The sequence below is a fragment of the Planococcus citri genome, chromosome 1, assembly GCF_950023065.1.
Source record: "Planococcus citri chromosome 1, ihPlaCitr1.1, whole genome shotgun sequence".
In the NCBI taxonomy this organism is placed as follows: Eukaryota; Metazoa; Arthropoda; class Insecta; order Hemiptera; family Pseudococcidae; genus Planococcus; species Planococcus citri.
In genome coordinates, this window is record NC_088677.1 from 21,031,288 (window position 1) to 21,056,856 (window position 25,569).

The following is a 25,569-nucleotide window of genomic DNA, read 5'->3' on the forward strand; positions in this document are numbered from 1 at the left end:
ACGTGCAGCTCGAATCGAGTATAGAGAACAATAGCCAAACCAGGTCGGATGATGAGAATCCAGACAAGGTATTTTATTAACTATAATTCTTCTGGAGCCACTGTCACCGCATGACCATATTCTAATTCCCTCTACATTTAGCCTTTGACAAAAAATACACACAAACGAGCTCCTTATTTTTGAAACGTTGATTGTTGAACCGAAAGTGCTTAAAATGACAAATTGTATCGATGGTTTGAAAGAGGTATACCATACCTACTACATATCTAGATACTCCAGTAGTAGTATTTGAGTTCTGTATGAAACAAGGTGTTTGCTAGTGAGAAGAAAACGCACGGAATTGTACATATAATACATCGAAATGGTACGTATACATTTTTTAAATTCAATTAACTTCATAAGCTGTGATTTAGATATAAGAATTGTTTGATTTTTCAAAAAATCACCACGCGAGTTCTAATGGACTGATTTTCAATTTTTTTTAATGTTCATTTTTTACAATGTACCTCAGGTACTTTTAGTTTTTAATGAAATTGTTTCAACAAAGAAAATTTCAACTCATCCATTTATTGTTTTTTTTTTTATTTTTACTTTTCAATAGATATTCACGAAAGAATCATTTTTTGTGATCGTGTTAATTCACACCACCGCGGCTATCAATTTGAATTTCTTTAACTTCAATAAATCACCAGCTCAGAACGAGACCACAACTACGACAATACCTATTCAACCGACAAAGTCATTCTCATCGTTGATTGAAGTTACCGAATCGCCAACACCAGTTCTACTGAATCATTCTGCAGCTATCATCACCGAATCTCCAATCGCAGTTGTAAACTATTCTCTGTCCGATTCGAATGATAACTTGGTAATTCTACAGAAACACGAGTTTGAAAATGAAACCGAAGCTGTGGACGCTTCTCCCGAAATCACCGATAATAATAACACATCTTCGGTGCCAAGTCGCCCCGATATGCAAGAAATTGACGAAACGAGGAACTCTACTGTTTACAAATATTCTGTAAATGAGACAATACTGGAAGATACGAGTATTTTCAATGAAACAACAACGACAACCACATCCCAACCGACGCCTAATCTACCAAATCCTCCAAAAGTATTCACACCTAGTGCATTCACGTTACCAAAAAGGAAAACTGTCCAGTTCACTCACACAATAGTAACCACGGTATGTTGATTTTTTACTTCAAAAATTTTTAAAAGTCGAGAATTTTTTCCAACATGAAATTCAACGTGATACTTATTTTACAGATTACGAGACTTGAAACGGTGTATCCATCTTGTGTGAAAATGGAAAATGTCAGATCAGTATGTGATGAAACATTATTAACTATTCAACCGACGCCAACATTATTCAACCGTGTCGATTTGAATACCCAAATGGCAAATATAAGCAATGACGATAATTTTGATATTATCGAACCACCAGAGAGTAGGAGAAAAAGATCCCAAAATAGCGCGATCGCTTCGAAGAATTTGAAGGAATCGGAGTAAGTAATAAAATACATATTATTAGGTATGTACCTACCTACATTCATTCATTCATTCTTAATTATATCTAATGATAGGTTATCAAGTACCTAATCAAAAAAAATTCTTTCAAATCACATTAAATTTTATAATTTTAGGGATCGACCTCAAAATTTTCTCAAAAAAAGTAACTTTAGTAACCCAAAAATTGACCAAAAAAAAAACATTTTTGAAAAAAAAAACTAGCAAAAGCTCAAAACAGATAATTATTGACAATTCGAAAGTAAGCTACTCGTGGATCAAAATGCAAAAAACAAACATGAAAAAAATATTGGATTCCGGAAACATAATTGAAAAATATGTTCAACTACTGAAAAAATTACAAAATTGAAAGAAGAGGGGGAAAAGTCTACCGAAACAGGGAGGAACGGAATTTAATATTTTATTCAAAATTATTTCAAAAAATCAAACACATAAATACCTACCATATTGTAAAACATAGCAGAAATGTTGACATGAGCGAGGATTCGATGAAAAAAAAATTATTTGAGTGTAAAGAAATAATAAAATACCTATAGAATAATTTGTAAAAAAAAATCCATAAATCAGAAGAATTATTTCAGAACGGAAAACTTATTAAAATCAGTAGGAAAGAGCGGAGGGGGAAAGAGGGAGATTGCAATCCAAATCTGGAAAAAAAGAGATTTGTGAAAATTATTTTAAAAATTCGAATACAAAAAAATGTACCTTGCTCCAAAAAGAAAAAAAAATCCTCCATCAAAACTGTCAAAAATTGATACGATTCAAAAAAAAAAAAAAAAAAAGGAAAGAAGGCAACAAAATTATTGAAATTGAGAGAAAAAGAAAATGGCCAAAACAGGAAGCAGAGCAAAGATCAAGATCTGGAGAGAAAAAAATAGTCAAAAAATAATGTTGAAAAACCTCTTCGTGATCTTCTTTTAATAAATCAAAATCGCAAAATTCAAAATGAACCAAAAAATAAGAGTTTTGGCAAAATTTAAAACGTTGAAAAAAATCACAAGGATCCCAGAATAAAAATTCAATTAGGAATAGAAAAACTGCACCGAAAAAATCGAGGTAAAAAGAGCAAAAGTTGAAGCAAAAATAATATTGCAAGAATTGGAAAAAAATTCACGAGATTTACCGATAAAATTGCAAAAACTTCACAAAAATTTAGACACAAAAAAAAAACAAAAATTCGAGGAAAATCGCCGAAAAATTGGGGAAAAAATCAATATGAGAATTCAAAAGGATAAAACATGAAAAAAAAATCAAGAAATCCTAAAAAAAAAAAACTGAATAAAACCATCAAGTCTCAAAGTCCAAAAAAACTCAAAAATGAAACTAATCTGTAAACAGGGGAATTCCGCAAAAATTTAAGCAGAAAAAATTACTAAAATTGGGGCTAAATTATGAGAAAATTTTATTTAAAAAACGAAAATTCAAGAAAAAATGCTTCACCGAAATTAAGAATAAAAAAATCAGAAAAACGAATCAATAAAATTCAAAAGAAAATTACGGAAATTATGAAAATAGAAAACTCTTGAAAATTCAGTTCAGCAAAAATCATTAAGAATTCAGAACAGAGAACTAAAGAGAATTAAAATTAGGTATACTTAAATTCGGAAATGAATCGAAAATTTTTTGAGAAAAATTATCGAAAAATTTCTAGCTAAACTGAGAAGAGGAAAAGAGAGAGATGGATCAACGAATAAAAGATATCAAGATGCAGAAAAATCCACCACAAAAGGTGAAAAAAAAACAAAGTCATCAAATCTTGGAGAAGCTTCTCTCCCTTCTCGAAAAAAAAACATCAAAATTTAAAGGAAATCGTGATTTTTGGAAGAAGAAAAATCACAATTCCACAAAAATGTGAGCAAAAAAATCACTTATTTTTTTAAAGCATAAAACTCAATAAAAAAAACATTAAAATAAAGGCAAAAAAATGACCTTAATTTTAGGACAAAACTATAGAGTCGTGAAAATTCAAAGTTAAAAAAGTCTGTCAAAACTGTAGAAACTTCGCCAAAATTTCAAAAATGAAAAAACTGCAAATTCCGAGAAAATCATCGAAAAACTTGAAAAAAGAGAACTCGTGAAAATTCAAAAAAATCATACCCCTCAGAATAGGGAAAAATTTACAAAAATTCAAAAGAAAACTCACAAAATAGACGAAGAAAAAAATTCACAAAATTCAAAAAGAGCCATCGAACCGAAATAAGGAGAAATCCTGACTATTTGAGCAATAAAATCACACAAGCTCGAGGGAAAATTTTTATGAAAAAATCACGAGAATTAAAGGTGATAAAATTCTGCAATAAATTCAGGCGAAAAACATCATCAAAATTCAGAGCAAAATTATGGGAAAATTATTTTGGAAAAAAATCACCACCAAAATTCAAGATGTAAAAATCGATGAAAACAGGAGAAAATCCACTAAAAACCATCGAGAAATTCAATAATACATAATACCTGTCGAAATTAGAAAACCCTTGAGTACATTTCAGAAGAAAAATCAGTGATGCCATTTAAATAAAAGCAATGTTTTTTTCGTAGAATTTTTGATAAAATCTTGAAGAAAAAAAAGGAAATTTATGAAAAAACTCGAAAAAGTAACTTTTAGTGATCAAAACATTTTTATAAGGTAGCCAAAAGTTACTCCCTGCTGATTTTTCAAGTCATTTTTCATCCTTTCTAGTTCATTTAACAAAACACTGACAACCTATTTTTTTCTTTTTAAATCGCAGATCGAACCTACGAGTTGATTTTATAGAACCCAGCGAATTAGACTACGAATTCGAAGACGTATTACCTCCTGGAGTCGAAAACAAACAGAAAAATGGTTCTGATAATCTGCAAGGCAGAGGTTCAAACGACGCTACCCAACCACTCGCAATCGTCGAATCTCTTTTATTTAACGAACCCAAAGTTGAATTTTACACCGCATACCTGGCTACAACATCAGTTCGTACGATCACCAGTAATGCAGCTACAGCCACAGTCATAGCTCGCAACTGTATACCGAAGAATATGAATTTGAAAAAATGTCCCATATCGAAGGAATTCCAGACGAAAGCTCCCATTCGACCACCCAAACCAGAAAATACCAAATCTACGATAAAACAACATAAAGAAGCTGAAACCGAAGAAAACCCAAGTCCAGTCGTTTACAAACCAGAAAATACGAGTACCAAATCTACGACGAAACAACACAAAGAGGAAGAGGTTGAAAGTGAAAAAAAAATCATCAGTATTAAACCTAAGCCATCGACGAATAAGCCACCAGTACAATTGCCTCCGCAGCAAAAACCATTTGATGCTTTAGAACAACTAAGAGAATATTTGATTATGAATGCACATAGACTTTTTACCGATAAACCTAATACACACGAAACTATTGATTTGAACGCAGGATCTACGATCATTCAATCTGCTGATACAGCGCTATCTCCAATAATTTATCATAAAAAAAGATCTAATAGAGTTAAAAGACAACGTTAGAAGTATACTGTGAGAAAAAATGATGGAAATAGTAATATGAAATTATATTTATCTACTAGTCGAATTATAATTATTTTATAGAATGATTCAACTGATACGTACCTACCTATGTACAACATATCTGCTACGGACAAAATAAAGTAATATTTTTTCAATCAAGTAGGTATGATTATAATTATAATGCTCTGTGTAATTTTCATTAGTAAACTAGCACTGTTTTTTTTTTTTTTTTTTATTGTCAATAAATAGATGTACCTATATTTTCTTCTATCAATCAAATTCATTTTATTCGTAATATGCCACTAATTTGATCGTGAAAAAATAGTTGAAAAAATGTTCAAAATTCAATACATTCGAAATTTTTTAAAAATGATACTGCTGAAAATGATTATGGAAACTTGATCGAATAATATGTATTTTGCAAAAAAAAAAAATGTGAAAAATAACAATAGCTAGATTCTCAAATCTCAAAAATGCCCATGAACTTGAAAAATGTTTTTTTTTTAACTACACAAAGTGATACAGATTGAAAACCTTAGCCGAACAAACTCCGACTTTTGAGCAAAAAAAAAGCTGGAACTTCGGACACAGGGATTCTCAAGGGCCTCGATTACATATTTTTTCATCGCTATTTGACTCCAAACCCCGAAATCAGGACGAAAAGGACATGAAAAAATCAAAATATTGAAAAAATCAAAAAATAAGGGTAGATATATTAAAAGTTGAGGTTTCAAGGACGCAGAATTCATTTTTGGAACCAATCTGAACTCAAACTCCAAAATGGGCTTGAAGGGGGGGGGGGGGGGGGGTACAAAATTGAACATTTTCAAATAAAACAATACAGATATAAAAATTTGGGGTTCCGAGGACGCAGAATTCATTTTTGAATGTACAGGGTGTCCACTCATTTCTGGAAATTATTTTCCCAGACTTCTCCAGGTTTGTTTTCCAGACCTTTCCAGATTCTTGAAAAATGAAATAACATGCATGCGATCAGGCGGGGGAAGGGGGGAGGTGTGTCAATTTTTTTAACATCATGAGCTTCAAATATCGTTAATAGATCTACAGTTGTGCCCTTTTTTTGCAAGCATGACTGTGTGCTCAATAGGGTAGCCCTTATTCAAACTTGGTGGGAAAAATCAAGATTTTAACGAGCTGAGCTCAATCGATGGTATCAAAATCTTTAAAAAGAGAGGCGTTCTGTTACAAGAACAAAAATTGTATTAATAACTACACAATGGTAGAACATCATTTTTCAACAACTTTTTAAAATTTCCATTTGAACCCTCAAACATTTTTCATTGGAACTTGAAACGAATGATGAACTGGACAGAATACTGAACTGAAATGAATGCTGAACTAAATACTTACTGAACTGAATACTGAAATTTTATTTCATTATACATATGTTTTTATTAATTCATTCTTTCATCCAGTCTTTCTGCCATTCCCTCTTTCCACCCTAGTGAAAAAATACCAATAGTTTTTAAAATATCTACCATAGGTTATCAATGGCTAATCAATGGTTAACCTATGGTAAACCATAAGTATGACAAAAATACCTATTGGTTTTTCGAAAGTATTGGTATTTTTTCACATGGGTGTCTTTCCGTATTTCCATCTGTCCCTCTGATATGAGGAAATATGCCTTAATGGCCTTAGCAGTTGATAAATTAATATGTATGGTATATCCCTTTCCCTATGCACTGAAAGTATGGTAACGTGGGGAACTATTTATAGATCTGTGGCTCGTAGCTCGAAGGCTCATGCATCAGATCTCTAACCACCAACTTTACTTGGTTTTGGCTACTCGCGATGGCTGGTTCTTTGTCAACTTATAGATGCATAGGCAGCAGAACTTTTCCCCTCTGCCCATCTTTCCAGTCTTGGCCCACTTTCTTAAGTGGATAATTTGTGCTTTTAACGTGATTTCTATTCGAATTATGTCGATTAGTTATGGTACATTGGATATTTCTCCAATCCTGCTAGCCATCAGGGATATCTCTCACCAAAAAGGAGTTTCATGTAAGACATTTATGTCAATGTGTCTATGTATTACTTGTATTAGGGACACCTGCGAAAGAGGAAGAAAATGCGTAGGTATAGTGTCATTAGTAAGCAATTACTTTTGATTTCTATTAACGTAACATTACTTCATCACTAATTAATAATTAATAAGCGTATACTTATCATTAGTATTAAGATTTTTTCTAGTTACTAACAATGAGTCGTAAGATGCAAGCCAGAGCTTGTATCCATTATAAAATAATCTTGCACTTATTTTATATTGACTAACCTTAAAAGTGTATTTTTTCTAGTTGTTCTTTAATATCAATAAATCACATTAATTAATACTATTCGTTGAATGTGTGTAAATTTATTTGGTACTTTCAATAACTTTCTGAGTAGAGTAGATGGTATTTATTGAAACCTCTCCACTAATCTGAGCTATCCAGGACAAGATAATGACTTATGGGTAAGGGCACCAATTATGGACTAGTCCGCAATATAGACCATGCCATGTGCCGTTCTCGTTGGTAATTAGTGCAATCTGTCAGGAAAAAATGTTTTCCTATGTATTTTTCACCAAAAAAACAAATGAGATAAAAATTACAACTGTAAAGTCAAAACTTGCTGAGAAAGAGACACTGAATTTTTTTTTTAGTGTGTTTTTCAACTTTTATTGTCATTATAATTATATGTGGCGTAATTTTTTAAATGTTATTGACATTTATAATATCAAAAAAATAAGATGAACTTCTGCTGGCGTGATCAGAGTTTTTGCTAAAAATGAGGGTATGTACAGAAATTTTTGACGCAGTTTTTTTTTTAATGGGGTGCGCTAATATGGACCACCTGTGATATTGAATTTTTTACTCATTTGTATCATTTCTTACAGCCGCTGAAAAGGGGACTTTTTTTGTTTATTTCTACAGAAATAAATATGTGACCCGCTCTGACAAAATCGACCATTTCGACTAAATTTTAAAAAATGTTTTTTTTCCTCTAAAATCTGATCTTTCAACCCTTAAGACTCATTTTAAACGTCATTATTTCGGACACTTTTTTCATCGAAATGGTCGATTTTGTCAGAGCGGGTCACATATGATGTTTTGAAACGTAAAAATAATTGTGATGCGATCTGGGATAGGGTACCCAAAGTTGGAAAAGTAAATTTCGTGCTACAGCAAAAAACAGTTGAGATATTGAGAAATGTCAATTTTCAGGTTACACTGAAAACTTGTTCTAGACACTGTTGGCTATCATCTAGCATAAAAATTACCTCTGAAAGAAATATTTTTCCCTATTAAATACCCGAACGAAGTTAAAAAAGAAAAGGTACCCAAAGTCGTGGTGTTGTTTCCCCCTGCTTGCGCTTCCACTACCATTCCTCTTGCTACTACCCAATTGATGTTCTTCTGTTCTTTCCTGTTAGTTATGTCAAATTCACAATAAAATTAGTTGTATACCATTAGAAAACACAGGTTACATATCTTCCTTGGTGGCTAGATGCATGGAGAGTGGACCAGTATGCCGGAGGTTGCGGGTTCAAGTGCTTCTCCCGGCAAAAATTTTTTAATAATTTTTTTCACTTATTTCTTTTTAAAGTCGTGAGTTTTTGTAAAATTTTCATTTTTTACGCAATTTAAAGTTTTTTTTTCAAATTTTCTGTACAAAAAATGTGTTTCCCTCAACATGATTCAACAAATAGTCAACAAATGTTGACACAATTTTTAAAATTTGATAGTCTATAATTTTGGAAAATCATATCAAAATTTCAGCCAATTTAGTGCAGTAGAAGTCGAGAAAATAATTTTTTTTCGAAATTTTGAAGGAAAAACTTTAAACTTTGATTTTCTCAAAATTTTCTTTTTTTAAGCAGAAACTTCAACTGTTCATTGCTCAGCCGCAAAAAGGGCTAGACTTAATATCTTTTTTTTAAAAAAAAGCTGACATTTTAAGCTTTTAAATGACACAATAAAAATGAAAAAAAATTTTCCGACTTTGGGTACCCTATCCCAGATCGCATCATGTTTATTTTGAAATTCTTCATGTGGTCCATATTAGGCATCCAAAATTTTGAACTGTAATTTTCACACTCATCATTCACCAATTTAAAAAAAAAATTCAAAATTAACCTGCACTGCTTAGAATACATTTTTTTGTTCATTTCTACAAATGAATATGACATTTTGAAAAATGTGAAAGTATGTTTAGGTACTTATTTTAAAATTTGTGGTCCATATTAGCCATCCAAAATTTTGAACTGTTATTTTGACACTTGTCACTCAACAATAAAAAAAACATACTGAAAGTTGTCCTTCACCCCTGAAGTTTTGTACAGTGTTAGAGTGGAAGGATGGAACTTCATTTGAAGCCTTTGTGGAGGCTTCTACCCCCTATATAGTTTTCAAGTGGCAATCCTCCAATAAAAGGTGGTCCATATTTTGGTGCCTCTGCTTTTAACCACCATAAATAGGAATTAAAAATTACCCTCAATCCCAATAATTATCTATCTCACTCTATCATGCCTTTTTGTCTTTTCGTCTACTCGTCTTTCCATCTTCCCATCTTTTTGATGTTAAATGGCCCAAGCAAAGCGAGGGCAACAGCTCTAGAAAATTTACAATTCAAACAAATATTTTTTTTAATCTGACATTTAATCAATAGTTTCTTAAAATTCCAGGGCTCATACATTTTCTTTTCGAAAAAAGTGACTTCAGTAACCTAAAACGCTCAAAAAAGTAACCAAAAAGTAACCAAAAAAGTGACAAAACATAGACAAAACGTTTTTAATACAAAAAAAATTATCAAAAAGAAAACAGAACTTTTTGATTATAATTAAAATCTAAAAATGAAGCTCGATTGAAACTTGTTTAATTTCAGCAAAAGGCAGAACATTTTGGGAATTCATTTTTCCCATTTTTGCCAAAAAAGTTGAACTACAAAACATTTGGCAACTTTTTGATTGGAAAAAGTGATTTTTTTGGTAATTTCAGACCAAAAATTGAGAATTCTTGCAATTTCTGGCAATGGATATGAGACTTTTGACAATTTCAGCTAGAAAAGTGTTTTTTAAAAACAATTTCTGGCAAAAAACAACACATTAGAACTATTACTGGAAAAGAGTGGGAGTTTTCAGATGCAAAAAATAACAATTCTTAGCATCTTTTTCGCAAAAAAAAAAGAAAATTCTCAACAATTCAGGCTGAAAGCAAGACTTTTTGCTATTTTTGAAAGAAAACAAGACTTCCACAAAAATTTTAGTAAAAGGCAGATCTTCTTAACTATTTTTATCAAAAAAGCGAAACATTTTAGCGCTAAAGAGCGAGATGTAAGACTTCAACAATTTTTGCAAAAAACAAGACATTCTGGGAATTGGGCAATTTATGACAAAACGGACCAGCGAAAAAACTGCCTGAGAAAAGCGAAGGTGGATTTTTTCATTATGAGAAATGGAAAACTCTGTTTGAAGTAACCTTTCACAAAATCCCTTGACTATTGAGTAAAAAACGCTGTAAATTTCCAACTTTTCTCTGACTTTCCCAGACCAACTAAATTCCCTGACTTTTCCAGGTTTTCCAGGCTTGTGGACACCCTGAATGACCTCAAACTCCAAAATGGGTCCCAAAAAATTTAACATTTTCAAATAAAACAATATGGATGTAAAAATTAGGGGTTTCAAGAAAAATAACATTTTATTACCAAATGAAACAAAGGGGCAAAATTTTGGGGATATTTTTCCATTAGGGTGGAAATTTTTGAAAATCTACCTACAATTTGAGAGATACCAAAATGATATTTTTCAACATATGTAGGATGATTGCTTCAACGCAAAATTTTCGTGTTTTTGGATGGTTTTAAATGAAATTTCATACCAGTTTATGTAAGTAATTTTTATTAACAATTGATAACTCATCGAAGCTTGTAATCATCGCACTATTACACAACGAAATACTCGGCGAAATTTTTTACTGGGATGGGGATTGTTCTGCTGGCGGAAGTTCGCCAGTGCCTTCGAGCGAACCGAACTGAGAAGCGATGTCGGCGATGTTTCGGTTTTTCGTTTCTGGAATCGCGAATATTGTATAAATCAAGAAAAGTAATTGGACGGCTGCGAAAACAAGAAAAATGTACGACTGCACCAGATTCTGAAAATAATAAATCAATTATGTATGTGTACTGGTTAACTATAAAGGATGCAGAGGCTATCGAAGAAAGCAGCTTGAAAATTTCAATAGGTATCTTATAAAAACGTAGAGATAGATTAATTTATCAGAGGGTACTAAGGTAAGTAGATAACGTAATTAGAAATGTATGTAGGTAGATGTACCATCTGTAGTCAAAAATGTAATTCATCATCTGTTTACCTGCAATATTGGGAACGAAATTCCGACGATGAAATTAGCCAACCAGTTGATAGGTACGGCGAAACTCACGGCCAGAGTTCGAGCTCTCGGAAGGAACAGTTCGTTGACTAAAAACCAAGGAATCGATCCCGCTCCGATGGCGAAGAAAACGACGAACATGACTAAGAAAACTATACTCATGTAGGCTGCTGGCACGCTTTCGTAGTCCAACTAAATTTAGGCGCATCAAAATCACATATCATGAGTCAAATCAAATTTCGTTATGTCATTAATACCTCCTACATAGAGAGGTAGTTTTACCCTACATATGTACAACATCTTCGATACCCAAAATTTTGAAAAGTAATAATGTTTTAATAACTCGTTTGCTTGAAAAATAATTAACCTAGTAAGAGCCCCGCTCATAAAAAAGTCCCGATAAATAACTTGAAATGCTCACCGCTACTCTCATGCAAACGCATAGCAATATCGTATCTATGAACATTAACAGAAAACCTATAATTAGGAGCGTTTTTCGTCCGGCTTTATCTACCGTCAACGTCGATATAATAGTCATGGCTACGTTCATGGCACCCATCAGTAAAGTACCAACTTGAGCAGTCTGCGAATCTAATCTGGCAACTTTGAAAGTAGACGTAGAGTAGAATACCACCTACGGAAGCAAAAGTCACGAGGTTAGATTCGACAAAAACGATTGAGTGAAAATTTTTTAGTTTACTCACTGCGTTGATTCCGCTCAGTTGTTGAGCTATCATCATCAAGCAAGAAATCGCTAAAGGTTTGCGAAACAGCGGATTCGAAAACATTTCGCCAATGTTAATGGCCTTCATCTTATTTTCGGCGTCGATTTCGGCTTTCAATACGTCCAGCTCTTTGGTAACGTCGGGAGTGTGTCGATGTCGAAACCATTCCAAAGCTGATGAAAAAAAAACAGAGTAAAAGTGAGAAAGGAGGGTACTGAGTAAAGGATATATACTGAGTCATTCCATTCCAAATCGGCGGATTTTTGCACGAAGGGTCTTCGATTTGTTTCAAAATCAGATCATGTTTAGAGGTCATCGAACGATGACGAATAACGCAAACCGGACATTTTTTCGATTTTTTTTGGACGAGTTGTGGGGCTTCAAAATTCTCCAAAATGTCCGAAACTATAAAATTTCAGTTGCAAATTGCTCCGGCTGGATGTGGTATAGAATTTTGACCTTTTTATGAAAATTGTAGTATTTTGAGAGGAAAATTGACGAGTGATGTCAAAATCAGTGTTTCCACTTTCAAAAACCTGAAAAAAATCGATGCGCAAAATTGCATCTCCCACCCCTTGAATGCAGTATCATCCCTTAAGCTTCAACCAAAATGAAAAACTGATAGCATTTCTGAAATCAGCGTCCTTGAAAACCTACATTTTGATATGCATGTCGATTTTTTGTGAAAAATAGACCTACTCCCCTATATGGTCTCACCCCCCCCCCCTCCCCTTGGAATCGAAAAAATGATTGCAAATTTGGGTTCGACGGTACAAAAAATATTGATACAAACATCATTACCTCGGTAGTAAGAAAATGTACATTTGTAAAATTGATTAAACATAAGCAAGATAAGGGTCAAATGTGACCCTCTCTACTACCTCCCAGGAGGGGTGTAAAAAGTGCCTCCGAGTCTTATTCGATGGCATTTGCTTTTTAATATTCGAAAATCGACATTAGAACCTTCTCCGGCTAATTGTATCCGGTGCAAAGTTCAAAAACCCCGATTTTTGCGAGAAAATGCCGAAAAAACGCCAATTTTTAACCCCTTTAGACCCCTCTGTACGCCCACGGTAGAAGTATGCGAAAGTATTGATGGTCGATTCGCATTGTAATTGACCTGTAGAATCCGAAAATGAGCATAAAAATGTCGATGGAAGGTCAGCGTGTCGTCTAGGGTTAAAAAACTGTAATTTTGGGGTATTTTTGAGAAACATGCAAAAACTTCACTCAGAAAATCTCAAATTTGAGGCATGCCTCTTCCTCAGATTTTGAAAGTAATGGGATTTTCGAACTCAGCGGGGTTCAATCATATGGAATTGACACCAATATCGCCCCGTTAGCCTCATTCGGAAAAATGGTGGGTTGAACCCCCCCCCCCAAATCACCCCCATTCCCCTCCTATGGGACTTGGCGATTGCCTTCCGGGCTTGAAAATTTTCTTTTGATGTCCTTATTCATCATACCAAATTTCAAAGCTTCATCATAATTTGCCGTTTACCACCCAAAATATACATTTTGCCACTGAACTATACGTCGCACAATTCATTTAATTAAACGACCTCGTGTATTTTTTTTTTTTTCATAACGAGTTACCTTAAAGTACTAACTCATTTATATAATCGCAGTGGTTTTTTTCATCACCTGTCAACATTTCAAGTGCTGAAGTGCTTTTTTCGATTTTTGGTGAATTTTTGAAAATTAAATTTAGGCCAAAACTGAGAGAAAAAAAATCAAAATTTTATCAAATTGGCCAAGAAAGCTGAAATTTGGGATATACGCTATTTTCGATGTGCCAAATCGATTGGAAACTGTTTCAAGTCGTTTTGAGCAGTTCTGGAGCCTCCAGCAGATTTTCGAAAATCGAAATTCTCACAAAATTTTATCAAATGAAGTTGGAAAGGCGAAATTCATTCTGCAAACTGATTTCAATACGCTACGAAGTCGATTGCAGGTGGATTTCAAGTCGTTTTTGAGCCTCCAGCGACTTTTAGAAAGGTTGTATGACGTTTTTTGGAAAATTGATACTTCCAAAAAGTAACTGGAAGCTTCAAAACCATTTGAAACCACTATGCAGTCGACTTCATATCGCATCGAAATTAGTTTTCGAAGTAAATTTCAGCTAGCCAACTTCATTTGATAAATTGTTGTGGGAATTTCAAGTTTCAAAAATCTGGTTTGAGACTCCAGTAATGTTGAAAAAGTCGCTGGAGGCTCCAAAACGACTTTAAACCCACCAGCAGTCGACTTCGTAGTGTATTGAAATTAGTTTACAGAATGAATTTCGGCTTTCCATCTCCATTTGATGAAATTTTGGAAAATATCAAGTTTCAAAAATCCACTGGAGGCTCCAGTAATTCTCAAAAAGTCGCTGGAGGCTCCAAAAAGACTTAAAATTCATCTGCAACTTTGTAGTGATTGAAATTACAGTTTGCAGAATGAATTTCGAATTTCCATCTCAATTGAATTGATGAAATTTTGAGTAAATGCAAGCTTCAAAAATCTACTGGAGGCTCCAGTAATTTTTAAAAAGTCGCTGGAGGTTCTAAAATTACTTAAAATCCACCGACAGTCGACTTCGTTGCGTATTGATGAATTTTGGTTTTCCAACTTTGGAAAATTTCGAGTTTCAAAAATCTACTGGAGGCTCCAGTAATTTTCAAAAAGTCGCTGGAGGCTCCAAAACGACTTCAAAACTCATCAGCAGTCAACTTCGTGATGTATTGAAATTAGTTTGCGGAATAAATTTTGGCTTTCCATCTCAATTTGATGAAATTTTGGAAAATTTCGAATTTCAATAATCTGCTGGAGGCTCCAGAACTGCTCAAAACGGCTTGAAACAGTTTCCAATCGATTTGGCATGTCAAAAATAGCGTATATCCTAAATTTCAGCAATGTTGGTCAATTTGATAAAATTTTGATACTTTTCTCTCATTTTTGGCCTAAATTTGATTTTTAAAAATTCACCAAAAATCGAAAAAGGCACTTTAGCACTAGAAATTTTGACAGGTGATGAATTTTTGCCTGATCTTTCGATCTACTTTCGTAGGGTTTAAAAAATTTCGTGCAAGTCCTCTGTTGGGACGCGAAATCTGTGATTTCGACTGACCTATCAATCAAAATGGCCACCATTTTGTAAGGAGTGCCACTTTTTTTTGAGGACAAGGGCTAGAAATGTTCCTTAGGACTCCCATTTCAAGAATAAAGTTGTCCCGGAGGATCGACCAGGGGGGGGGGGTACAATAGAGATCCTTATGCGGTCTCCTCGACTATTTGAGATTTCAAAAATTGCTTCAAAATGCTAATTTCGAATCTTCCTGTCTACATTATTTTTCACCGTAGAAAGCTTGTAATAAAATCAAATTCGATTTGTAGCCAAAGGATGGGACTACACAACGAAATATTCAAGGGGTCTCAAAGTTGTAACAGGTAGTCACAATTTTCGGTTAATTAAAAATCGTTCTACTTGACCCGGTTTCACCCCTAGTAAAAAGTTTTATGAAAATGGTATTTCTCGTAAATTCACAGACAAAATAGGGGGAGGGGGGATTTTTCACATGTCCGTCCACATACTGGTGAGATATTTAAAAAATGCAATAATATTCATTTTTTTAGGTTTCTGCTTTTGTTTAAAACAGCGATGAAATTTTTTCAATACGTGTCACTCTTGAAAATTATAGCACGAAAAATGGTATGCTCCTCAATTCGTTAACGAATTGCGATGGAGGGAAATTTTTTTCAAATGTTCGCCTGCCTCTGCACGTTGGTAAAATATCTCAAAATTGCAAAAATTTTCATTTTTCCATTTCTCATGGTATTTTTGCAATAAGTGCCAAACTTGTATTTTTTTTCTCGAAAACGAAAAAGTGTCAGTCCAATTTTTTGATATGTTATTCTACATGAAAAGGACTAAAACTGAGAATTTTTTCAGAATTTTTACTCGCGGACATAGTGGTTATATTTAAATTACAAGTCCTTAAATCGATTTTTTTAGGTTTTTGAAAGTGACAACACTGATTTTGACATCATTCGTCAATTTTCCTCTCAAGGTACTACAATTTGAAAAAAAGTTCAAAGTTCTATAGCACGTACAACCGGAGCAATTGGCAACTGAAATTTTCCAATTTCGGCCATTTTGGAGAACTTTGAAGCCCCACATCTCCGCCAAAAAAAAATCGAAAAAATGTCCAGTTTGCGTCATTCGTCATCGTTTGATGACCTCTAAACGTGATCTGATTTTTAAAAAAATCGAAGACCCTCCCTTGTGCAAAAATCTGCCGGCACACTGTTCCTGCCCAGTGCCCTTGTCTGTCATGTTACCTTTCTTCGCCTCTTCTTCTTTCTTCATACCCATCAAATGTCTTGGCGAATCGGGACACAACGGCAATAAGACAACTTGCATTATCGATGGAATCACCGGAATGGCAAAAAGATAGGGCCATTTTTCTTCGCGACCGAGCGTTTCCCGAGTACTTACTACTTGTGCGATGAGAATAGCGATGGTTAAAAATAATTGGTAAAAGCTACCCACCTATACGAAGCAGATTAGCTAGTCAGAGATCCCTATATTATCATCATTCATCAAATTAGAAAAGTATTAAAATATAGACGAGGTGATCGACTTACACCACCTCTCAAATGAACAGGTGCTATTTCAGATAAATACATAGGAATCAAGCCGGCGTTCAAACCGCTGTTCATGCCGACCAAAAACCGGCCAACAATGAACATCACGTATGACCCTTGTTGATGACTGAAACCTGAAGTACACGTTAATATACAATGCAGAGTTGAATGAGTACGTCTTTGTGTGACAGGTGGACCTTACCCATCAATGCGGCTGACGTAATGACTAAAAAATTATTCATAAATATGCCCCATTTTAGACCGAATACGCCGAGCCAAAATTTAGTAAGCATGCCTCCAACCATGCCTCCGATACAGTAAATCGACACCATCAGCGAAAAAATGAACGTAATGTGTTTATTCGTTTCTTCCTTTTCGGCGGTACTGGTGATATTCACCATGCTTCGCAGCCATTCTTCGATCAACTGCACGTTAGAATAAGGTTAATTAGAATAAATGCGAACACCGTAACGCGAAAAGTAGCAAACGAAGCGATTAAACCGACTTCTTGGGGCGCATTCAAGACACCAGTGTGGTAACCGTGCTGGAAAGCCGATCCGAAAGCTGACACGAATACAGAGAAGAATAATGCCGGCGTCAAATCCTTGAACAGACAGTAAAAAATTGCACTTTACACTCTTCAGCTAAACCTTCGACTTCCGAGAAACGTTTCTTCGCAACACCAAACTCTAACTACTCCAAACTACTTCAGTAAAAATTCTACAAAGTACTCAAGGTAGATCTGTCAATTATCTTTGAAACGATCGATCGCTCTACAATTGATCGAAATCGAAAAAGGAAAATCAATACCAAGTCAATGTGCCAAAAGTTAGCTTGGAAGATGATCTGCGTCTTCGGAAAAAAGAAGGAAGTCGAATTTACACTGAGCAAGGCAGCATGGAAGTAACTGGATATTTTATTCAAAGTATGAGACCATCAACATCAACAGGCATACATCGACCCAGTTTAAGAGAACTTTTCATGAATAGGAAGGGAGGGGGCACGTTCAAAAAGTGAAAACATAGCAATCTTGATCAAAAATAAATAAAAAATTTACGTTTGTTTAAAATACCATATCCATTCACTTCACTGCATACTTGCACAGTGTAAATTTGCCTTTCTATTTTCGAAAGCGAAGATTATTGCAAGTTAACTTCAAAAGCACACGTGAAAAGATCGGTATGAGAGGAAAAGTAAGTTTGGTCAATTTTTTGCCAAACAAAAACAAAGATGAAATGAAACAATACAACATAATTTCGAGCATGATCGATTACACGAAATCGAGTATAGGAAATGGATCGATTATTGTAGCTAGATTAATCAATAATTATTCACAAAGCAGTTCATTTCTGAGGCAAAAATCGATATTTATTTTTTAAAAAAGAGTAGTCATACAGAATCGAAAATCGGAAATAAATCGATTATTCGAGGTGAGATTGATCGATTTTCAATCATGAACAAGCAGAGATCAAGAAATCCATTTTGGTGGCTCGATTATTCGACTTTCACTTAAAATCAATTTTTAATCGAGAAGTCTTATTTTGAAGCTTAAAATCAAGTTTTTATTTTTATTTCGAACGTGATCGATTATACAAAATCGATTATCGCAAAGAAATCGATTATTTGAGGTTAGATTAATCGATTTTGAATTCTGAAGAATCAGTGATCAAGAAATCCGTTTTGGGGCTGAAATTTGATTCCTCACGTCGAACATAATCGATCACATAAAATCAAAACTCCCAAATAAATCGATTTTTTGATGTTCGATTATACGATTTTCACTCGAAATCTATTTTTAATCGAGAAGTCCATTTTGAAGCTTAAAATCAAGACTTCATTTCGAACATGATCGATCATACAAAATCGAAAAATCGCAAATAAATTGATTTCTGGGATTCGAGTAATCAAATTGTTCGATCTAGATTCATTATCGAACGAGAGAATTGACCCTAGGGTCATTGGTGCTAAAATCGATTTTTCAATCGAAAATTATCAGACCTAACTATAGGATCGAAAATCGCAAATAAAATGAATCAATTATTTGAGGTTAGAACAATCGATTCTCAATCATAAACCATCAGTGATCAAGAAATCCGTTTCGGGGGTGAAATTTGATTCTTCACATCGAGCACAATCGATTGCATGAAATCGAAAATCGCAAATGAATCGATTTTTACCAGTTTGATTATTCGATTTTTACTTTAAATCAATTTTTAATCGAGAAGTCTATTTTGAAGCTTGAAATCTTGTTTTCATTTCGAACACGATCGATCATAAGAAATCGAAAAATCGCAAATGAATCGATTTCTGGGATACCTTAGGATCATTGGTGCTGAAATCGATCTTCCAGTCAGAAAATTATCAGTCCTATAGGATCGAAAATCGCAAAGAAATCGATTATTCGAGGTTACATTAATCGATTTTCATATTCTATCAGAAACCATTCGTGATAAGAAATCCATTGTTGAGGCCGAAATTTGATTTTTCATTTCGAACATGGTCGATCACATTAGATCGATAATCGCAAATGAATCGATTTTTTGATGTTCGATTATTCGATTTTCACTTGAAGTCAATTTTGAAGCTTAAAATCAAGTTTTTATTTCGAACATGATCGGTCATACAATATCGAAAATCGCAAATGAATCGATTTCCGGGATTCGATTAATCAATTGTTCGATCTCGATTCATCATCGAGCGAGAGGATTAACGTTAGGGTAATTAGTGCTAAAATCGATTTTTTCAATCAAAAAATTATCAGTCCTATAGAATCGAAAATCGCAAATAAATCGATTATTCGAGGTTAGATTGATCGATTCGATTTTCAATCATAAACCGTCAGTGATCAAAAAATCCATTTTTGAGGCAGAAATTTGATTTTTTATTTCGAACATGGTCGATCACATAAAATCGAAAATCGCAAATGAATCGATTTGTTGAGGCTCGATTATTCGATTTTTACTTGAAATCAATGAAGTCCATTTTTTTCAAGGTCAAAAATTAAATCTTCATTTCGAACATGATGGATCATACAAAGTCGAAAATCACAAAGAAATCGATTTTTGGCATTCGACTTTCAATCTCGATTCGTTTTCGAGCAAGAGGTTTAATCCAAATCAGGTCGATTTTCAGCAGGAGACCTTCTTTTCTCTGAATTTTCTTCTTATGTTCGTCACATCAGGAAAGAAAGAAAACAACTGACTCATACAGTCCCTTTGAGGCAAGATTGGTGAGGTTTGCTTCTTTTTTTTTTTCAATAGTAAGTACATATGTCATAATGGCCAACTTCCGAATTAAATTACTTGGGACCACAGTAATTTGGAGAAATGATGTTTGCAACGTATAAGGTACCTAATATGGAGCACATCAAAAATATTCGCCATAAATTGACGTCGTCGTTCGAAGTGTTGAGTCATTTTTCAGCTCTTAATTTCCGAAGTCTGGCCCAATTTCAAAGCTAGTTACTTATACGAACTTCTTGTGATGGGATTCACAAAACCGAATGATGGTGAAGGGGGAGGGGGTGCAAGGCTCTAAAATTGTGGTCAAAATGTCACAATATATCGTGTGACATCGTTTAAAACGTTTTCGAAAGCGCTGAATACGAACATAGGCTAATTTTTTCGATTTCAGCCTTCCAAAAACTCCCTCATTGGCTCTTCAGATTACCACCTGAAGATGGCTTCAGAAAAGCTAATAATAATTTAAAAAGAGCAAATAAATCTAGAAGTTTTTGGGGGAAAAAAATCGACTAAATTGCATAAAATATATTAATAAAAACACGTATCTACTCAGAGGGAGGGGGGGAGGGTTTCGGAGGATCCGAACCAAAAAAAATGAATGGATATGCGTTTGTATCTGAATTTTACGAAAGGTTGGATAATTTTTTTGTTTGGTATTTGGACGAAAATGATATAGAAGATGATCAAGACACCATTTATTTGAAATGATGATATCCTATAGAACAAGAAGTATCATGATTTGAAAAAATGAGATGAAAAATTGAAACAAGAGAACAAGCAGCTCAATATTATTCTATCAACTTCCGATAGTAATAGCTCAACTTTCTCGAATCAAAGCTCCAAAACATGGTCAGCTTTCGAAAATTGAGCGCTCAAATAATAAATCAAAACTTCGAATTTTGTAAAATTTTCAACGAATAATTTTGAATCAGTTCTCAGTTACCTTTAAAACGTCGCAAAACAGATTTTCTTCGTACATTCAGCAGTCCCAAGGAATCAAACTGCAAGGCTGGGCATTATATCGAAACATTACAACGGCTAACAAACCCACTGCACAGCTCTAAGGGGAGTTGGAGGCTGTATTCCAAGCCCAATGGAAGACTTCAGCAAAATCGACAGACAGACGCGAACCAAAAACTGGGCTGATATGATATGAAATTACCATTCTTCTGGTTTCTGTTGCTTGTGGTATGTTTAGGTACGATGAAGAACGAAATTCCGAATACAGTACTCGTACCAACTACCCCACGTACGTGCCTAGTTCTTGTACGTACTACGTTCCAATAAGTTCAAAAAAGCGCCGAATACGATAATGATTACAAAAGCTACGATCACTAACACCTACTTGAACGGAAAATAATTGAAGATCTATACATACCTACCTACGAAAAAATCACTACTAATTACCAATTCCAAAAATAAGGATGCATGTTGCAGTTATCAACTCTTCGACAGTTCTACTCGACGCATCGTACATAATAATTATCAATGATAACTCACCTTTGATTTGAACATGACGCGTAAATCACGCGAAATGAGGAGTCGAGAACCTGATCACAATTGATTAGTCAGTCTTGTCGAACACGTAAATTATATCTTCTTACTTGAAAGTACCCAATCGTGCGAAAAATATTTCAAAATAGCTTCTATTCGATCAATTAGTATACATGCCTTCGATGTTTATCTACAAATTCGTGATGTTTTCACCGAAAATCAAACAAACATCAAATTGTCGTTTTTCACGAAAGCAGCAGCCAATGAATCATGGGGTGGCTGTTATCATTATGCGAAAATTAGTTCTCACGATCGCCACATCGGCGAATGAGCGCTGTACGTTTTAGCGAATTTTTTTCAGAGTCTCGACAAGATTTGGATTTCGTTACCGAACTGGAAGTGAACTTCGACGATGATCTATTTTATGTAAGTTATTTTTTTACTGCTTAAATCCAACAATTTCCATGTCATGTCCATTTCAGTCATCATCGAAAATTCATAGTTAAGGGCCGATTCCGAATACTTTATTGCATAAGCAGCAAACAGAATCTTTGACAAAGATTCACACGTTGCAAGTTTATTTAATTCAAGTACATTTACTTTTAAGTACTTGATCATCTCTGATCAAATAAATTTATTTGTATTTATTATTTTTCATCGTGAAATGGAATGGATGATCCGTCAATTAATTAAAAAATCAAGTTACTTGCGGTATTTGCGGTTGCTTGAATTGGATAAACTAGCAGCGTGTAAACCTTGCTTACCACCGAGCATCTTCAGATCTGGAGATATACTGAACAGAATTAGATGAAATTTGAAATATATACACTTTGAAACAATTAAAAGAAAATGTCGGATGCGATTTTCATTTGATTGAGTATTTTTCGCAGAATTTGAAATTGAAAATAAACGAAATTTGAACACTTTTCAATCATTGATCATTCCAAAACTATTCGAGTAATTAAAAATTCCCATCCGACATTTTTTTCTAATTGCTTCATAGTATCTACATATATTTCAAATTTCATCGATTTTCGTCGGATAGATCTAGAGATCTCAACACTCGAAAATCAGGCGGACCGGGTATGCAATCGTGTATGCGGAATCGGTCCTTAACTATGAATTTTCGATGATTTTGACCAGCTTAAAAGCTGGTCAAAAAACCACTCTTGAGGTGTCACTCCCAAAATCGGTTCAAATGTAGATAAACTCGTTAAACAGGTCGAGTATAATACACAACTCGATTTTTAGCTGCCCAACTTCATATTCACGCCTTCTGGAGCAAATTCAAAATTCTGGAGAAATTGAAAAATCGCACTGGAGGCTCCTGAATGGCTGGAAATTGTGAAATTTGGATGGGGGGGGGGGTAGTTTTGGACATAATACAGCGATTCGCGTGAATTTCGAAAATTTCCACACAAACGGGAAACTTTTGATTTTTTTGATTTTTTAATTTTGAAAAAAAAGCTGGTCAAAAAGCCACTTTTGAGGTGTCACTCCCAAAATCGGCTCAAATGTAGATAAACTCGTTAAACGGGTCGAGTGTAATATACAACTCGATTTTTAGCTACCCAACTTCATATTCACGCCTTCTGTAGCAAATTCAAAATTCTGGAGAAATTGAAAAATCATACTAGAGGCTCCAGAATGCCTGGAAATGGTGAAATTTCGATTTGGGTAATTAATATTAGTTTTGGTACTTATGTTGACCATTTTTATTGATCAAGTACGTACTTTTTAAAAAAAAACATAAATCACCAAGAGCAGTCAATTTTGAATTTCCAAAAATTCGCCAAAAATCGAAAAATGAACTTGGGAAGCTGAAAATTTGGTTTTGGGGGTTTTAGACTACGCTCTTTCCAAAAATTGCGGTCCCGTTCGAATCGGAGTGTGACACCTCAAGAGGTTTCCTTGTGAGGTTTAAAAACGATATCCATGAATTTTGGTATTGCTTTTAGTTTTGGTTTTCTGTAGAATTTTCCATCTGTACCTATTGGTTTGCATTTTATTGGTTTCGATTTAAATTTTTTTGAAGAATTCACTGTTCCTTTACTCATTGATTTTTTTCAGGTCACACACCTACAAAAGAGACTCCAACTGCGGCTGTAATAACTTCTCCGGTGAAAATATCACCATGCAAAGCAGTTCGTCAGAAATCTTTTTTAAATCTTCACCTGGTTTCGGTGGAAGACTGGACGGAATTTGACCAAAAACTAAAATCCAACAAAGTTTTCAACACAACTTTTGTTAGTATATTCTGAAAATCAATGTTGATGTTTACTTACACATATACATATTTTTCAAATCGCCATGTGTAATTGTGTACCTATTGATGTGTTACAGAGGAAATACCTGAACAGTTTTGGAAATTTTGGAAAGCGAAAACATGACTTGAAAAAAACACCGTTTGTGGCGTCTATTTTCGATTCAATTTCATCAAAAACAGATGCCTGTAAAGTCGTCAATTTTTCTGGATCGAACCAAAAATTCAACTTGAAAACATCTATACCTACTATGTACGAGATGATGTACAGTAAGTATGTTGAAGCTGTCTTTCAAGATGGTTTCCAGTAGTTCACATTGACAATAAATTTTTATTTTATCAGTGATTAATTATTGCGTTTTATTCCAGAATAATTATACTGAAAACCGGTACGAAAATGGGTTTCCACAGGCGGTTTTTGAGAGTCGGGTTGAATCCTGGATTCATGCCGGACATGAAAAAAACAGCTTATTGGCCAGAAAAAATGAAGAAAATGTTACGACTACTTCGTCACCATCGTCAACTTCTGTCAGTCCGATTGATTCAGTGAGCACCTCCTCTGTTATGGTCTGTACCTCATCTCTCAGTACCGCACCTATCAGCACCCCATCTGCCAGCCCATCATCGAAAACGGGTTCGGAATCTTCGTAATATTTTTTTTTTACATAATATTTTATCCGGTTTTTTATCATTATTCGTTATATTCGTATTAGGTGGCAACACTGATCATGAATTTATAGTTTTTTGCTCCTACTGCCTTTTTTATACGTGAGCCATTCCACGTCAATTCGACCAAGAAGTGGTAAAGGGGGTCGGAAATTTTTTGAAAGTTTTCCTGTGGAAAGACCTTTCAAAGAGTTGACCAATGGCGCAAATCGAACCCCTCTAGCCCTTTTTTAAAGGCTGCTAGGGGGTGTCAAAGTTTTTAATGAACTTGAAATATCATCTACTTCAGCAGTGGATTAATCGATAACTGTGATACCTACCAAAATGGAACTTTTTCCAATAGTTAGGAGTTTTGAAAGGCTTTTCAATGATATTATAAAAATCAGTCTTGTGACTTTTTTTCGTACGAAAAATTGGCTCGATAAGTTTCAAAACGTAATTTTCATATCGTTCCGACTCCGAAAAATTCTGAAAAAAATATATTACGGATAACTTTTTATGCTGAACAACATATTGAAAAATTGGGATGGTATTATGTCGTAAACTCGATTTTGAAAAATGGGAAGTTTTCGAAAAAATGCGATTTTTTGATTTGAAACATGAAAAAAAGTTTTGACTGGTGAAGTTGACCCATTTGACCCCTATTTTTACGTATCCGTTGAAAAAGTTGAAAAATTACCTTCACTCGATGAAATAAACTCATCACAAAAAAATGAAAATTCAAAAAATTAACGAATTTCAATTTTTTGGTTATGAGTATGATTTTTATAAACTTTTTTATGGAATACCTACCCCCGAAAGAGGTCGAAATAAGACAACTGAATAAATTGAAACTGTTTTTGATTTTTGGAATTGAAAATTGAATTTTCATTTTTTTTGTGATTTTATTTCATCGAGTGAAGGGGGTTTCCAACGTTTTCAACGGATACGTAAAAATAGGGGTCAAATGGGTCAAATTCACCAGTCAAAACTTTTTTTCATGTTTCAATTCAAAAAATCGCATTTTTTCGAAAACTTTCCATTTTTTTAAATCGACTTTACGACATAATTCCATTTCAATTTTTCAATTTATGTTGTTCAGCATGAAAGGTTGTCCGTAATATATTTTGTCAGAATTTTTGAGAGTCGGAACGATGTGAAAACTACGTTTT

General features: G+C 34.2%; 2 protein-coding genes across 6 annotated transcripts; one reads left to right on the forward strand and one right to left on the reverse strand.

Moving 5' to 3' along the window:
• The first annotated feature begins 214 nt into the window (after positions 1-214).
• On the forward strand, positions 215-5,273 carry LOC135849801 (uncharacterized). Its single transcript, XM_065370394.1, has 4 exons — positions 215-364; positions 602-1,189; positions 1,273-1,511; positions 4,260-5,273. The coding sequence occupies exons 1-4, from the start codon at positions 362-364 to the stop codon at positions 5,011-5,013; spliced, it is 1,584 nt and encodes a 527-aa protein (XP_065226466.1). The 5' UTR covers positions 215-361; the 3' UTR covers positions 5,014-5,273.
• A 5,622-nt stretch (positions 5,274-10,895) lies between these two features.
• Positions 10,896-21,688, reverse strand: LOC135849802 (facilitated glucose transporter protein 1-like). 5 transcript variants are annotated; one of them, XM_065370395.1, is made up of 9 exons: positions 21,496-21,688; positions 17,259-17,357; positions 16,956-17,178; positions 16,754-16,887; positions 16,448-16,658; positions 12,107-12,300; positions 11,824-12,036; positions 11,385-11,594; positions 10,896-11,165 (listed from the first exon to the last, which is right to left on the reverse strand). In XM_065370395.1, exons 1-9 carry the CDS (start codon positions 21,508-21,510, stop codon positions 10,986-10,988), a joined length of 1,479 nt encoding a protein of 492 aa, XP_065226467.1. In that variant the 5' UTR covers positions 21,511-21,688; the 3' UTR covers positions 10,896-10,985. The 5 variants fall into 5 exon arrangements, with proteins under 5 accessions (XP_065226467.1, XP_065226472.1, XP_065226468.1 ...); XM_065370400.1 differs by lacking the exon at positions 21,496-21,688 and adding an exon at positions 21,378-21,396; XM_065370396.1 differs by lacking the exon at positions 21,496-21,688 and adding an exon at positions 21,158-21,371.
• Positions 21,689-25,569: the final 3,881 nt, after the last annotated feature.

Bases quoted from the DNA above. Each gene is read 5' to 3' on its own strand.
- LOC135849801 (XM_065370394.1), top strand. The intron at 1,190-1,272 runs GTATGTTGATTT...CTTATTTTACAG, and splicing joins CTCACACAATAGTAACCACG to ATTACGAGACTTGAAACGGT. The intron at 1,512-4,259 runs GTAAGTAATAAA...TTTAAATCGCAG, and splicing joins AAGAATTTGAAGGAATCGGA to ATCGAACCTACGAGTTGATT.
- LOC135849802 (XM_065370395.1), bottom strand. The intron at 16,888-16,955 runs GTAAGGTCCACC...CGTGTACTTCAG, and splicing joins TACGTCAGCCGCATTGATGG to GTTTCAGTCATCAACAAGGG. The intron at 12,301-16,447 runs GTAACATGACAG...TTTTTTCATCAG, and splicing joins AGAAGAAGAGGCGAAGAAAG to CTTTGGAATGGTTTCGACAT.